Source organism: Oncorhynchus masou, chromosome 3 (genome assembly GCF_036934945.1).
Source record: "Oncorhynchus masou masou isolate Uvic2021 chromosome 3, UVic_Omas_1.1, whole genome shotgun sequence".
Lineage (NCBI taxonomy): Eukaryota > Metazoa > Chordata > Actinopteri > Salmoniformes > Salmonidae > Oncorhynchus > Oncorhynchus masou.
In genome coordinates this window covers 3,866,770-3,882,207 of record NC_088214.1, presented here as the reverse complement: position 1 = coordinate 3,882,207, position 15,438 = coordinate 3,866,770, and the positions used below count along the sequence as shown (strand labels likewise).

General features: G+C 44.7%; 1 protein-coding gene across 1 annotated transcript in view; it reads left to right on the top strand.

The window, feature by feature from the left end:
• Positions 1-15,438, top strand: part of LOC135508985 (receptor-type tyrosine-protein phosphatase mu) — a 76,125-nt gene that overhangs the window by 23,062 nt on the left and 37,625 nt on the right. Inside the window, exons 2-5 of the mRNA XM_064929249.1 lie at positions 1,345-1,461; positions 4,648-4,802; positions 5,510-5,645; positions 10,899-11,048. Coding sequence (XP_064785321.1) covers positions 1,345-1,461; positions 4,648-4,802; positions 5,510-5,645; positions 10,899-11,048 — 558 coding nt within the window. The remainder of the gene's footprint in view (positions 1-1,344; positions 1,462-4,647; positions 4,803-5,509; positions 5,646-10,898; positions 11,049-15,438) is intronic.

Below are 15,438 nucleotides of genomic sequence, written 5' to 3'. Positions count from 1 at the left end.
AACAGCGGATGATGGATTATCGATCTTTAATGGACTGCCATTATCTTTTCATTAGCAGATGTTGATTAAAAAAAAATTATCCTAACTTTCATTTTCTTCTTAGTGAGGGACATGATGATTTGTGAGAGACAGAATGATTTGTGAGAGACAGAATGATTTATGAGAGACAGAATGATTTGTGAGAGACAAAATGATTTGTGAGAGAGAATGATTTGTGAAAGACATTGCAGAATTGTAGATGCACCATTTCCTTTTACATTTTCGCTTCACGTTCTTTCAAACGATCTCCGGTTTGAGTTCTGACTGTAATCTTTGCTCCTTTAGAAATTGTCATTTGCACTCTTATCGAAGTGAGAATGAGAACCATATTGTAATAAATGAGATCTGTCGATAAATAAGATTTCCATTTGCGGCTACTCCTAGAACCAAACTAATATGGACCGAACCTCACTTTTGTGGTGAATTTGAAGAGGAGAAATGTGTTCTGATTCACCATTTCCTAGACTTTTTATTCTGGTCATAGGTTTATTCTTTTTATTCTGGTCTTGGCTTGCAAACTTTAGACAAACTTAAGACTCACAGACCGCCTTAAATGCTTGGCAACTGAATCACCAAACTGGATACGTACAATAACGGAAGTATCTGTTACCGTGATGTGTGTGTTCTGTTACCGTGGTGTTGTGTTCTGTTACCGTGGTGTGTGTGTTCTGTTACCATTGTGTGTGTGTTCTGTTACCATTGTGTGTGTGTTCTGTTACCGTGGTGTGTGTGTTCTGTTACCGTGGTGTGTGTGTTCTGTTACCGTGGTGTGTGTGTTCTGTTACCATGGTGTGTGTGTTCTGTTACCATTGTGTGTGTGTTCTGTTACCATGGTGTTGTGTTCTGTTACCGTGGTGTGTGTGTTCTGTTACCGTGGTGTTGTGTTCTGTTACCGTGGTGTGTGTGTTCTGTTACCGTGGTGTGTGTGTTCTGTTACCGTGGTGTGTGTGTTCTGTTACCGTGGTGTTGTGTTCTGTTACCGTGGTGTTGTGTTCTGTTACCGTGGTGTTGTGTTCTGTTACCGTGGTGTGTGTGTTCTGTTACCGTGGTGTGTGTGTTCTGTTACCGTGGTGTGTGTGTTCTGTTACCGTGGTGTGTGTGTTCTGTTACCGTGGTGTGTGTGTTCTGTTACCGTGGTGTTGTGTTCTGTTACCGTGGTGTGTGTGTTCTGTTACCGTGGTGTTGTGTTCTGTTATCGTGGTGTTGTGTTCTGTTACCGTGGTGTTGTGTTCTGTTACCGTGGTGTGTGTGTTCTGTTACCGTGGTGTGTGTGTTCTGTTACCGTGGTGTGTTTCTGTCAAGCAGGTGAAATGCTGTAAGTACTGGCCGGACGACACAGAGATCTACAGAGACATCAAGGTGACCCTCATAGAGACGCAGCTACTGTCAGAGTACGTCATACGGACCTTCGCTGTCGAGAAGGTGAGACTGCTACTCCGGGTCGGCCGTGAGGGGGGCAGCGGGGTGCTGGGGGATTATTTAAGATTCTCTTTGAAGAGGTAGGGTTTCAGATGTTTTCGTAACATGGGCAGGGACTCTGCTGTCCTAGCTTCAGGGGGAAGCTGGTTCCACCAATGGGGTGCCAGGACAGAAAAGAGATTGGGAATGTTTGAACACCAGGCGGGCTGTAGTGTTCTGGATTAGTTGCAGGGGTTTGATGGCAGAAGGAAAGTTGCCGTGGTCCAGACGGATGACAAGTACCTGGTTTAGGATGACTACTACTACATTACTACCAATATTATTACACTACCTCTACATTACTACCAATATTATTACACTACTTCTACATTACTACTGCTACTGCTACACTACTACTACATTACTACCAATATTATTACACTACCTCTACATTACTACCAATATTATTACACTACTTCTACATTACTACTGCTACTGCTACACTACTTCTACATTACTACCAATATTATTACACTACCTCTACATTACTACCAATATTATTACACTACTTCTACATTACTACTGCTACTGCTACACTACTACTACATTACTACCAATATTATTACACTACCTCTACATTACTACCAATATTATTACACTACTTCTACATTACTACTGCTACTGCTACACTACTACTACATTACTACTAATATTATTACACTACTTCTACATTACTACCAATATTATTACACTACTTCTAAATTACTACTGCTACTGCTACACTACTTCTACATTACTACCAATATTTTTACACTACCTACTGCTACACTACTACTACATTACTACTAATATTATTACACTACTTCTACATTACTACCAATATTATTACACTACTTCTAAATTACTACTGCTACTGCTACACTACTTCTACATTACTACCAATATTTTTACACTACCTCGACATTACTACTAATATTATTACACTACTTCTACATTACTACTGCTACTGCTACACTACTTCTACATTACTACCAATATTTTTACACTACCTCTACATTACTACCAATATTATTACACTACTTCTACATTACTACTGCTACTGCTACACTACTTCTACATTACTACCAATATTTTTACACTACCTCTACATTACTACTAATATTATTACACTACCTCTACATTACTACTACTACACTACCCCTGCATTACTACTACTACTACTACTACACTACTACTACTACACTACTACTACTACTACTACTACTACTACTACTACTACTACACTACTTCTACATGAATACTACTACACTACTCCTACATTACTACGACTACACTACTTCTGCATTACTACTATGTAATACTGCTACATTATGACATTACTACTGTGGTAATACTACTACATTACTGCTACTACTACTACTACATTACTACTATGTTAACACTTCTATATTGCTACTACCACTACATTAAAATGGTGTTAATACTACTACTACTAATACTACGACCACTACTACTACTACTAATACATTGCCAATACCACTACATTACTACTGATACATTGCCATTACCACTACATTACCATTACCACTACATTACTACTGATACATTACCATTACCACTACATTCCTACTGGTACATTACCATTACTACTGCATTATTACTAATACATTGCCATTACTACTGATACATTACCATTACCACTACATTGCTACTGCATTACTACTAATGCATTACCGCTAACACTACATTACTATTGATACATTACCATTATCACTACATCACTACTGATACATTACCATTACCACTACATTGCTACTGATACATTACCATTACCACTACATTACTACTGATACATTGCCATTACCACCACATTACTGCTGATACATTGCCATTACTACTACATTACTACTGATACATTACCATTACTGCTACATTATTGCTGATACATTACCATTACTACTACATTACCACTGCTACATTACCATTACTACTACATTGCTACGGATGCATTACCATCATTTCTGCATTACTACTGATACATTACCATTACCACTAAGTTATTAATAATACATCACCATTACCACTACATTACTACTGCATTACTACTACTGCATTACCGTTGACACAACATTACTACTACATCACTGCGGATACGTTATCATTACTACTACATTGCTACGGATGCATTACCATTATTGCTACATTCCTACTGAAACATTACCTTTACCGCTACATTACTACTGATACACTACCATTATCACTACATTACTACTGATACATTACCATTGCCACCACATCACTACGGATACATTACCATTACCACTACATTACTGCTGATACATTACCATTACTACTACATTACTACTGATACATTACCATTACTACTACATTACTGTTGATACATTACCATTACTGCTACATTACTGCTGATACATTGCCATTACTACTACATTACTACTGATACATTACCATTACTGCTACATTACTACTGATCCATTACCATTACTGCTACATTACTGCTGATACATTACCATTACTACTGCATTACTACTGACACATTGCCATTACTGCTACATTACTACTGATACATTACCATCACCACTACATTACTACTGATACACTACCATTACCACTACATTACTACTGATACATTAGCATTACCACTACATTGTTGCTGATACATTACCATTTCTGCATTACCATTACTACTACATCACTACGGATACATTACCATTACCACTACATTACTACCGAAACATTACCATCACTACTACATTACTACTGATACATTACCATTACTGCTGCATTACTACTGATAGATTACCATTACTGCTACATTACTACGGATACATTACCATTACTACAGCTCTGTTCCCATATCCACACTAACAAACTACTCGAAGATTTTATATTGAACATTTTGTTTGCTAGTGGGGATGTTAAATAGACTATATTTTCTCAGGCCACAGAGACACTCTTGTTTGAATACCTCTGACAAACATTATCCTCTCTCAGGACTAGATGAAGCAGGCCATGTTAAGCAAACAGAAGATGTAATCGAGAGAGAGCTGGGTGAAGACGCTAATGCTACTCAAACACGTGCTGCAGGAGTTCCAGTCCTCGAGGACACCTGGAAATTGATTGAAGAACGGTGTATTTTGTGTCTGTCTTTGACCGTCTGTTTTTCTCTTGCCTCCTGTCCTCCTCCAGAGAGGAGCCCATGAGATCCGCGAGATCCGTCAGTTCCACTTCACAGGGTGGCCGGACCACGGGGTGCCCTACCACGCCACTGGCCTCCTGGGCTTTGTCCGTAGGGTCAAGGCCAAGACACTCAGCAACGCTGGGCCCATGGTCATCCACTGCAGGTATGATTCTACCCCCTCTCTGTCTCTCTCTGGGGCTCTTGCCCTGACAACCTGATATCTAATTCTTCCAATCCTGAATGTGAAACTTAAGCTGTCATGGAGAGTATTACTGGCAATTATGCATTTGCATACAGTATTTTAAATGTGTGTCTCTCTCTCTGTCTATACATTTTTCAATTCAATTCAAAGAGCTTTATTGGCATGGGGAACATATGTTAACATTGCCAAAGCAGGTGAAATAGATAATGAACAAAAGTGACAGAAACAATCAAAACTGAACAGTAAACATTACTCACCTCTCTCTGTATCTCCCTGTTGCTCTCTGTGTGTCGCTCTCTCTCGTTCTGTGTCTCTGTGTCTCTCTCTCTCTCTGTGCGTGTGTCTCCATGTTTCTGTCTCCGTGTCTCTCTCTCTCTGTCTCTCTCTCTCTCTGTGTCTCTGTTGCTCTCTTTGCTCTCTCTCTCTCTCTGTGTCTCTGTCGCTTTCTCTCTCTGTGTCTCTCTGTTGGTCGCTCTCTCTCTGTGTCTCTCTGTTGGTCGCTCTCTCTCTGTGTCTTTCTCTCCGTCTCTCCCTCTCTCTCTCTCTCTCTCTGTGTCACTCTCTCTGTCTCTCTTTCTGTCACTCTGTCGCTCTCTCTCTCGCTGTGTCTCTCTATCTGTGTCTCTCTGTTGCTCTCTCTCTGTGTCTCTGTGTCTGTGTCTCTATAGCGCGGGGGCGGGCCGAACAGGCTGTTTCATAGTGATTGACATCATGCTGGACATGGCAGAGAGAGAGGGCGTGGTGGACATCTATAACTGTGTCAGAGAGCTGCGCTCCAGGAGAGTCAACATGGTGCAGACTGAGGTACAGACAGACAGACAGACAGACAGACAGACACAGACAGACAGACAGACAGACAGACAGACAGACAGACAGACAAGGGGGGGGGGGGTGGAGCTTGGAGACAGACAGACACACAGACAGACAGACAGACAGACAGACAAGGGGGGGGTGGAGATTGGAGACAGACAGACACACAGACACAGACAGACAGACGGACAGACAGACAGACAGACAGACAGACAGACAGACAGACAGACAGACAGACAAGGGGGGTGGAGCTTGGAGACAGACAGACACACAGACAGACAGACAGACAGACAGACAAGGGGGGGGGTGGAGATTGGAGACAGACAGACACACAGACACAGACAGACAGACAGACAGACAGACAGACAGACAGACAGACAGACAGACAGACAGAGGTACCGTACTGACAGACTGTCTCTGCCAAGAGGCCCAGGTGCTAGTACACCCGCCCCAAAAGGACGGAGTTGGTGGTTCAAGCCCCACTCTGGTTGTTTCCCTCATTTACAGTAGTAATGCAGGACCCACATCTGGGTAGTGCCGCGACCCCCCTTGAAAGTCCTGTCACCTCAAATAAAATGGTGGTTCGAAAACAACCGTTGTAGACTAACAGTGTAATGCTTACTGACGGGTCGTTCCCAACAACCACACGTGGAATAAATCCACAATGAGTAACAATAACAGGGGGTACCAGTACCGAGTCCGCGTGCAGGGGGTACCAGGTCATTTAGGTAATAGATCTTTACATAGAGGATAGAGGGATAAAGTGACTAGACAACAGGATAAATGTTCACCGCACACAGAGAGGCGATAGAGGGGGTGTCAACGACAGTTAAACAGTCCTCATCTGGTTCAACACATGGCATCATCATTCCCCGACTCCGATTATGTCTCTGGGTACTCATCTATGACATCATCATCTATAGAGTAGAATACACAGACTGGACAAGGGGTGCAGGCAGGCACAAGTAAGACAATACGAAGGGTAATACAATATTTTTACTGGCTTGAAAAAACGAGCAGGTTTTTAGCTCAATGACGAGGTCGGGGGGGACTACATCCTGGCGCCGTCTTCTAACTTTATATACCAGGGTAGAATTGTGTTGGGTTTCTGCTGAAGGACTCAGTGCATTGTGAACAGACACCATCTGGAGCCATCCATAGTGGGGCTGAATGCATCATTTCACCCTGATTCCTTTTAAATCACAGGCGTCATTGGATTTAACGGGCAAATGTTTCAGAGACGATGACGGGCCGATTGGTACTTCAGCAACTGGAGAACAAATGAGTGACTGACTGCCACACACTCCTCAAGTTCAGGGTGGGGTGGTGGTAGGGGTGGGGGTGGGTGTAGGGGTGATGTAGGGGTAGGATGGTGTAGGGTAGGGTGGTGTAGGATGGTGTAGGGGTAGGGTGGTAGGGTGGTGTAGGGGTATGGTGGTGTAGGGGTAGGGTAGGGTAGGGTGGTGTAGGGTAGGGTGGGGTAGGGTAGGGTGGTAGGGTGGTGTAGGGGTATGGTGGTGTAGGGTAGGGTAGGGTAGGGTGGGGTAGGGTGGTAGGGTAGGGGGGTAGGGTAGGGTGGGGTGGGGTAGGATGGTGTAGGGGTAGGGTAGGGTAGGGTAGGGTAGGGGTGGGGTAGGATGGTAGGGTAGGGGTAGGGTAGGGGGTGGGTAGGGTGGTGTAGGAGGGTAGGGTAGGGTGGGGTAGGGCAGGGGGGGCAGGGTAGGGTGGTGGGGTAGGGTAGGATGGTGTAGGGGTAGGGTGGTAGGGTGGTGTAGGGGTAGGGTAGGGTGGGGTAGGGTAGGGTGGTGTAGGGTAGGGTGGGGTAGGGTAGGGTGGGGTAGGGTAGGGTAGGGTAGGGTAGGGTGGGGTAGGGTAGGGTGGGGTAGGGTAGGGTAGGGGCGGGGGGGGGTGGGTAGGGTAGGGTGGGGTAGGGTAGGGGTGGGAGGGTGGGGGTAGGGTGGGTAGGGTAGGGTGGGGTGGGGTAGGGTAGGGGTAGGGTAGGGTAGGGGGTGGGGTAGGGTGGGGTAGGGTAGGGTAGGGTGGGTAGGGTAGGGGGTAGGTAGGGTGGTGTAGGGGGGTAGGGTAGGGTGGGGTAGGGTAGGGTGGTGTAGGGTAGGGCAGGGTAGGGTAGGGTAGGGTAGGGTAGGGGGTGGGGTAGGGTGGGTGCAGGGGCAGGGTAGGGTGGGGTAGGGTGGGTAGGGTAGGGGGGTGTAGGGTAGGGTGGGGGTAGGGTAGGGTGGGGTAGGGTGGTGTAGGGTAGGGTAGGGTGGGGTAGGGTAGGGTGGGGTAGGGTAGGGTAGGGTAGGGTAGGGTAGGGTAGGGTGGGGTAGGGGTGGGGTAGGGTAGGGTAGGGTAGGGTAGGGTAGGGTGGGTAGGGTGGGGTAGGGTAGGGTGGTGTAGGGTAGGGTGGGGTAGGGTAGGGGTGGGGTAGGGGGTAGGGTAGGGTAGGGGTAGGGTAGGGTAGGGTGGGGTAGGGTAGGGTGGGGTAGGGGGTAGGGTGGGTAGGGTAGGGGTAGGGGGTGTAGGGTAGGGTGGGGTAGGGTAGGGGTAGGGGTGGGGTAGGGTAGGGTGGGTAGGGTAGGGGTAGGGTAGGGGGGTGGGGTAGGGTAGGGGGGGTAGGGTAGGGGGGTAGGGTGGGGTAGGGGGTAGGGTGGGGTAGGGTGGTGTAGGGTAGGGTGGGGTAGGGTGGGTGGTGTAGGGTAGGGTGGGGTAGGGTGGGGTGGGGTAGGGTAGGGGTGGGGTAGGGTAGGGTGGGGTAGGGTGGTGTAGGGTGGTGGTGTAGGGCATGGTGGGTAGGGGGTGGTGTAGGGGGTAGGGTGGGGTAGGGTAGGGTGGGGTAGGGTAGGGTAGGGTGGTGTAGGGTATGGTGGTGTAGGGTATGGTGGTGTAGGGTATGGTGGTGTAGGGTATGGTGGTGTAGGGTAGGGTGGTGTAGGGTATGGTGGTGTAGGGTAGGGTGGGGTAGGGTATGGTGGTGTAGGGTAGGGTGGTGTAGGGTATGGTGGTGTAGGGTATGGTGGTGTAGGGTAGGGTGGGGGGTTAATACCTATCAGGTGTTTTTGTTCTTTGACTCGGTTCCGGTTCCCCTCCACCCACTGCCTTTCAGACTCGCTGAGGCCAAAATATAATGTAAAGTGTTGGTCCCATGTTTCATGATCTGAAATAAAATATCCCTAAAATGTTTCATACGCACAAAAAGCTTATTCCTCTCAAATTTTGTGCACAAATTTCCTATTAGTGAGCATTTCTCGCTTTGCCAAGATAATCCATCCACCTGACAGGTGTGGCATATCAAGAAGCTGATTAAACAGCATGATCATTGCACAGGTGCACCTTGTGCTGGGGACAATGAAAGGCCACTCTAAAATGTGCAGTTTTGCCTCACAACACAATGCCACAGATGTTGATAAAGCGTGTAATTGGCATGCTGACTGCAGTAATGTACACCAGAACTGTTGCCAGAGAATTGAATGTTCAGTGGTGGTGGTGGGGGGGGGTGGTGGTGGTAGGGGTGGTGGTGGTGGTGGTGGTGGTGGTGGTAGGGGTGGTGGTGGTGGTGGTAAGGGTGGTGGTGGTGGTGGTGGTAGGGGTGGTGGTGGTGGTGGTGGTAAGGGTGGTGGTGGTAGGGGTGGTGGTGGTGGTGGTGGTGGTAAGGGTGGTGGTGGTAGGAGTGGTGGTGGTGGTAGGGGTGGTAGGAGTGGTGGTGGTGGTAGGGGTGGTGGTGGTGGTAGGGGTGGTGGTGGTGGTGGTAGGGGTGGTGGTGGTGGTGGTAGGGGTGGTGGTGGTGACCGGCCTGTGGCTCTATCTCTCCCTACTGCTGCGGATTCCATCTTTAAGGTTAACGTTTGGAAAAGAACACTCAGGCTCACTAACGAGGTTCTAAAACACCTCCTGGCTGCTCGTTAGATGGCATCATCGTGTCACGTGTCGCGTCTGTTAATCAGTGACCTCACTGTCGTAGGTATTGGTCCCGAAGTGACAGCGGACCGTTCATCTAAAATGTCACGTCACAACTGGTTTACGTCAAGCCTTAAGCTGTGGCCGTCTACCCAGCTGGGTGTGTGGATGTGGGGGAAGGAAGGGGGGAGGGAAGAGGGGGGGTTGGTTGGCTGGCTGCGCTGGGTCGGTGAGTGGTGGGGAACCTGTTATGCCCTTCTGCTCTGTTCTCCGTTACTTTAAGGTGAACAGGGGATTGTGCTTATTTTTTAGATTCATTTATCGGTCTCAATTTAGGCCCTATTAAATAGGCCCTATTATATAGGCCCTATTATATAGACCCTATTATATAGACCATATTATATAGACCCTATTATATAGACCCTATTATATAGACCCTATTAAATAGACCATATTATATAGACCCTATTATATAGGCCCTATTATATAGACCCTATTAAATAGACCCTATTATATAGGCCCTATTATATAGACCCTATTATATTGCCCTATTATATAGACCCTATTAAATATTTTTATAGACCCTATTATATCTATTTATCGTATTATATAGTCTCTATTATTTAGGCCATATTATATAGACCCTATTATATAGGCCCTATTATATAGGCCCTATTATATAGGCCCTATTATATAGGCCCTATTATATAGACCCTGTTATATAGACCATGTTATATAGACCCTATTATATAGACCCTATTATATAGACCTATTATATAGACCCTATTATATAGACCCTATATAGCCCCCTATTATATAGACCCTATTATATAGGCCCTATTATATAGACCCTATTATATAGACCCTATTATATAGACCCTATTATATAGACCCTATTATATAGACCCTATTATATAGACCCTATTATATAGACCCTATTATATAGACCCTATTATATATACCCTATTATATAGACCCTATTATATAGGCCCTATTATATAGACCCTATTATATAGGTCCTATTATATAGACCCTATTATATAGGTCCTACTATATAGGTCCTATATAGACCCTATTGAAGACATGTTTTATATAGGCCCATTCCTATTATAACTTAGGCCCTGACCCTAATTTTCCTATTATATCCTATTATATAGACCCTATTATATAGGCCCTATTATATAGACCCTATTATATAGGCCCTATTATATAGACCCTATTATATAGACCCTATTGAAGTACATGTTTTATTTTCCATTCTAACTTACTGGTAATTTCCATCTCTTTCTGTGTGCTGATTGTCTGTTGTTTGATATTGTCCCATTGTGTCCATCTTTATGCTTTTTCCAGGAGCAATATGTCTTCATCCACGACGCCATCTTGGAGGCGTGTCTTTGTGGTGACACCACCATTCCAGCCAATCAGCTGCGCTCGGTCTACTATGAAATGAACCGATTGGACCCCCAGACCAACTCCTCCCAGATCAAAGAGGAGTTCCGGGTGAGAATGTGTTCCATTGTGATCCTTCCTCATTTAGGCCAGCAAGTTGAGTGTCCTACACAGACACATTTGCAGTGCATTTTTCCACATTTTCTTACTTTACAGCCTTATTCTAAATTTGATTTAAAAAATAATTATTATTCTCATCAATCTACACACAATATCCCATAATGACAAAAGTGAAAACAGGTTGTAATACATTTTTGTTAATTTATTTGTGGTGTATTTATAAAAAAAAAAAGACCTTATTTACATAAGTATTCAGACTCTTTGGTTTGTGACATGAAATTGATCTCAGGTGCATCTTGTTTCCAATGATCAGCCTTGAGATGTTTCTACAACTTGATTGGAGTCCATCTGTGGTAAATTCAATTGATTGGACACGATTTAAAAAGCCACACACTGGTCTATATAAGGTATTTAGCTTCCCCAACTTTTTGGCTGCTTTTCCTTCCCTCTGCGGTCCCACTCATCCCAAGCCATCTCAATTGGGTTGAGGTCAGGTGATTGAAGAGGCCAGGTCATCTGATATACCACTCCATCACTCTCCTCCTTGATCATATAGCCATGACACAGCCTGGAGGTATGTTTTGGGTCATTGTCCTGTTGAAAAACAAATGATAGTCCCACTAAGCCCAAAACAGATGGGATGGCGTATCACTGCAGAATGCTGTGGTAGCCATGCTGGTTAAGTGTGCCTTCAATTCAAAATAAATCACAGACGATGTCACCAGCAAAGCACCCCCACACCATCACACCTCCTCCCCCATGCTTCACGGTGGGAACCACACATGTGGAGGTCATCCTTTCATCTACTCTGCGTCTCACAAAGACACGGCGGTTGGAGCCAAAATTCTAAAATTTGTTCTCATCAGACCAAAGGACAGATTTCCACCTGTCTTATGTCCATTGCTTGTGTTTCTTGGCCAAAACAAGTCTCTTCTTCTTATTGGTGTCCTTTAGTAGTGGTTTCTTTGCAGCCATTCGACCATGAAGGCCTGATTCACGCAGTCTCCTCTGAACAGTTTATGTTGAGATGAGTCTGTTACTTGAACGCTGAAGCATATATCTGGGCTGCAATTTCTGAGGCTGGTAACTAATGAACTTATCCTCTGCAGCAGAGGTAACTCTGGGTCTTCCTTTCCTGTGGCGGTCCTCATGAGAGCCAGTTTCATCATAGAGCTTGATGGTTTTTGCGACTGCACTTGAAGAAATGTTCAAAGTTCTTGAAATGTTCCGTATTGACTGACCTTCATGTCTTAAAGTAATGATGGACTGTCATTTCTCTTTGCAGCAGAGCCATCCTTATTTGAGGGTGCTGTTCTTTTTAGCCATCCTTTTGTTTAATATATATGTTTTTTTACAATGATTTATTACTATCAAAAATCACACAGAGGCTTATGTGTGAGGGGTCTACTACTACATTAAAGTATTAGAACACTTCAAACATGTACCAGTCTGTCTGCAGCAGAGATGTGTGGGGACAAACACTACAGCATCAAGACACTATCAAACATGTTTCAGTCTGTCTGCAGCAGAGCCATCCTTATGTGTGAGGGTGTCTACTACTACTATCAAACATGTATCTATCTGTCTGCAGCAGAGCCATCCTTATGTGTGAGGGTGTCTACTACTACTATCAAACATGTATCTATCTGTCTGCAGCAGAGCCATCCTTATGTGTGAGGGTGTCTACTACTACTATCAAACATGTATCTATCTGTCTGCAGCAGAGCCATCCTTATGTGTGAGGCTGCGTGTGCATGATAGTGATATAATATACATGTCATAGTTTCCTTTTTCATGATCACAATCTTGTGAAACCCGAACCCTCTAAGATCCCCCCACAGTTCCCCAATATCTGTCCCTCAACCATTCGAGAGCCCTCCTAGAGCCCCCCCCCCACCAAGAACCCCCCAATGCACCAACAACCAAGAGAACTAAAGAGAAAAATAGGAAATGAGATAAGAAACAACAATGTAAAAAAAACAACAACTAAATAATACATTTGAAACAAAGGAAAAATAATAATAATAAATACATTTAAAACAAAGGACATCAAGGATAACTGAAATCATAACAGCAATGCCTACTTTATATGTTTGTGTTCATGTCTGGCACTATTACATGTACAGTGCCTTGCGAAAGTATTCGGCCCCCTTGAACTTTGCGACCTTTTGCCACATTTCAGGCTTCAAACATAAAGATATAAAACTGTATTTTTTTGTGAAGAATCAACAACAAGTGGGACACAATCATGAAGTGGAACAACATTTATTGGATATTTCAAACTTTTTTAACAAATCAAAAACTGAAAAATTGGGCGTGCAAAATTATTCAGCCCCTTTACTTTCAATGCAGCAAACTCTCTCCAGAAGTTCAGTGAGGATCTCTGAATGATCCAATGTTGACCTAAATGACTAATGATGATAAATACAATCCACCTGTGTGTAATCAAGTCTCCGTTTAAATGCACCTGCACTGTGATAGTCTCAGAGGTCCGTTAAAAGCGCAGAGAGCATCATGAAGAACAAGGAACACACCAGGCAGGTCCGAGATACTGTTGTGAAGAAGTTTAAAGCCGGATTTGGATACAAAAAGATTTCCCAAGCTTTAAACATCCCAAGGAGCACTGTGCAAGCGATAATATTGTGGAAGTAGTATCAGACCACTACAAATCTACCAAGACCTGGCCGTCCCTCTAAACTTTCAGCTCATACAAGGAGAAGACTGATCAGAGATGCAGCCAAGAGGCCCATGATCACTCTGGATGAACTGCAGAGATCTACAGCTGAGGTGGGAGACTCTGTCCATAGGACAACAATCAGTCGTATATTGCACAAATCTGGCCTTTATGGAAGAGGGGCAAGAAGAAAGCCATTTCTTAAAGATATCCATAAAAAGTGTTGTTTAAAGTTTGCCACAAGCCACCTGGGAGACACACCAAACATATGGAAGAAGGTGCTCTGGTCAGATGAAACCAAAATTGAACTTTTTGGCAGCAATGCAAAACGTTATGTTTGGCGTAAAAGCAACACAGCTCATCACCGTGAACACACCATCTCCACTGTCAAACATGGTGGTGGCAGCATCATGGTTTGGGCCTGCTTTTCTTCAGCAGGGACAGGGAAGATGGTTAAAATTGATGGGAAGATGGATGGAGCCAAATACAGGACTATTCTGGAAGAAAACCTGATGGAGTCTGCAAAAGACCTGAGACTGGGACGGAGATTTGTCTTCCAACAAGACAATGATCCAAAACATAAAGCAAAATCTACAATGGAATGGTTCAAAAATAAACATATCCAGGTGTTAGAATGGCCAAGTCAAAGTCCAGACCTGAATCCAATCGAGAATCTGTGGAAAGAACTGAAAACTGCTGTTCACAAATGCTCTCCATCCAACCTCACTGAGCTCGAGCTGTTTTGCAAGGAGGAATGGGAAAAATTTCAGTCTCTCGATGTGCAAAACTGATAGAGACATACCCCAAGCGACTTACAGCTGTAATCGCAGCAAAAGGTGGCGCTACAAAGTATTAACTTAAGGGGGCTGAATAATTTTGCACGCCCAATTTTTCAGTTTTTGATTTGTTAAAAAAGTTTGAAATATCCAATAAATGTCGTTCCACTTCATGATTGTGTCCCACTTGTTGTTGATTCTTCACAAAAAAATACAGTTTTATATGTTTATGTTTGAAGCCTGAAATGTGGCAAAAGGTCGCAAAGTTCAAGGGGGCCGAATACTTTCGCAAGGCACTGCATGTGTGTATTCTTGTAGGTGTTTATTTGAATGAGTGTGTGTATATGCATTTGTACAAACACCTGCACGGCATCAGCCTCAGGCAAACAGGCATTAGTTGTAAAAACACTGTCACTTGGTGTCATTCAAATGTACTTTTATTATGTTTTATTTTGACTTTTGTTTCAGTTTTTCTTTAGAGCATCATTCTCTCTCTCACAGCAACTCCACTCCCACTTGTCTCCAACTCCACATCCCAACCCTCTGCTTCCCTCAGCCCATCCCATCTATCTCTGCTGGCCACCCACAGCCCATCCCATCCCAACCCTCAGCTTCCCTCAGCTCAGCCCATCCCAACCCTCAGCTTCCCTCAGCCCATCCCATCCCAACCCTCAGCTTCCTTCAGCCCATCCCATCCCAACCCTCAGCTTCCTTCAGCCCATCCCATCCCAACCCTCAGCTTCCCTCAGCCCATCCCATCCCAACCCTCAGCTTCCCTCAGCCCATCCCATCCCAACCCTCAGCTTCCCTCAGCCCATCCCATCCCAACCCTCAGCTTCCCTCAGTCTATCCCATCCCAACCCTCAGCTTCCCTCAGCCCATCCCAGCCCTCAGCTTCCCTCAGTCTATCCCATCCCAACCCTCAGCCCAT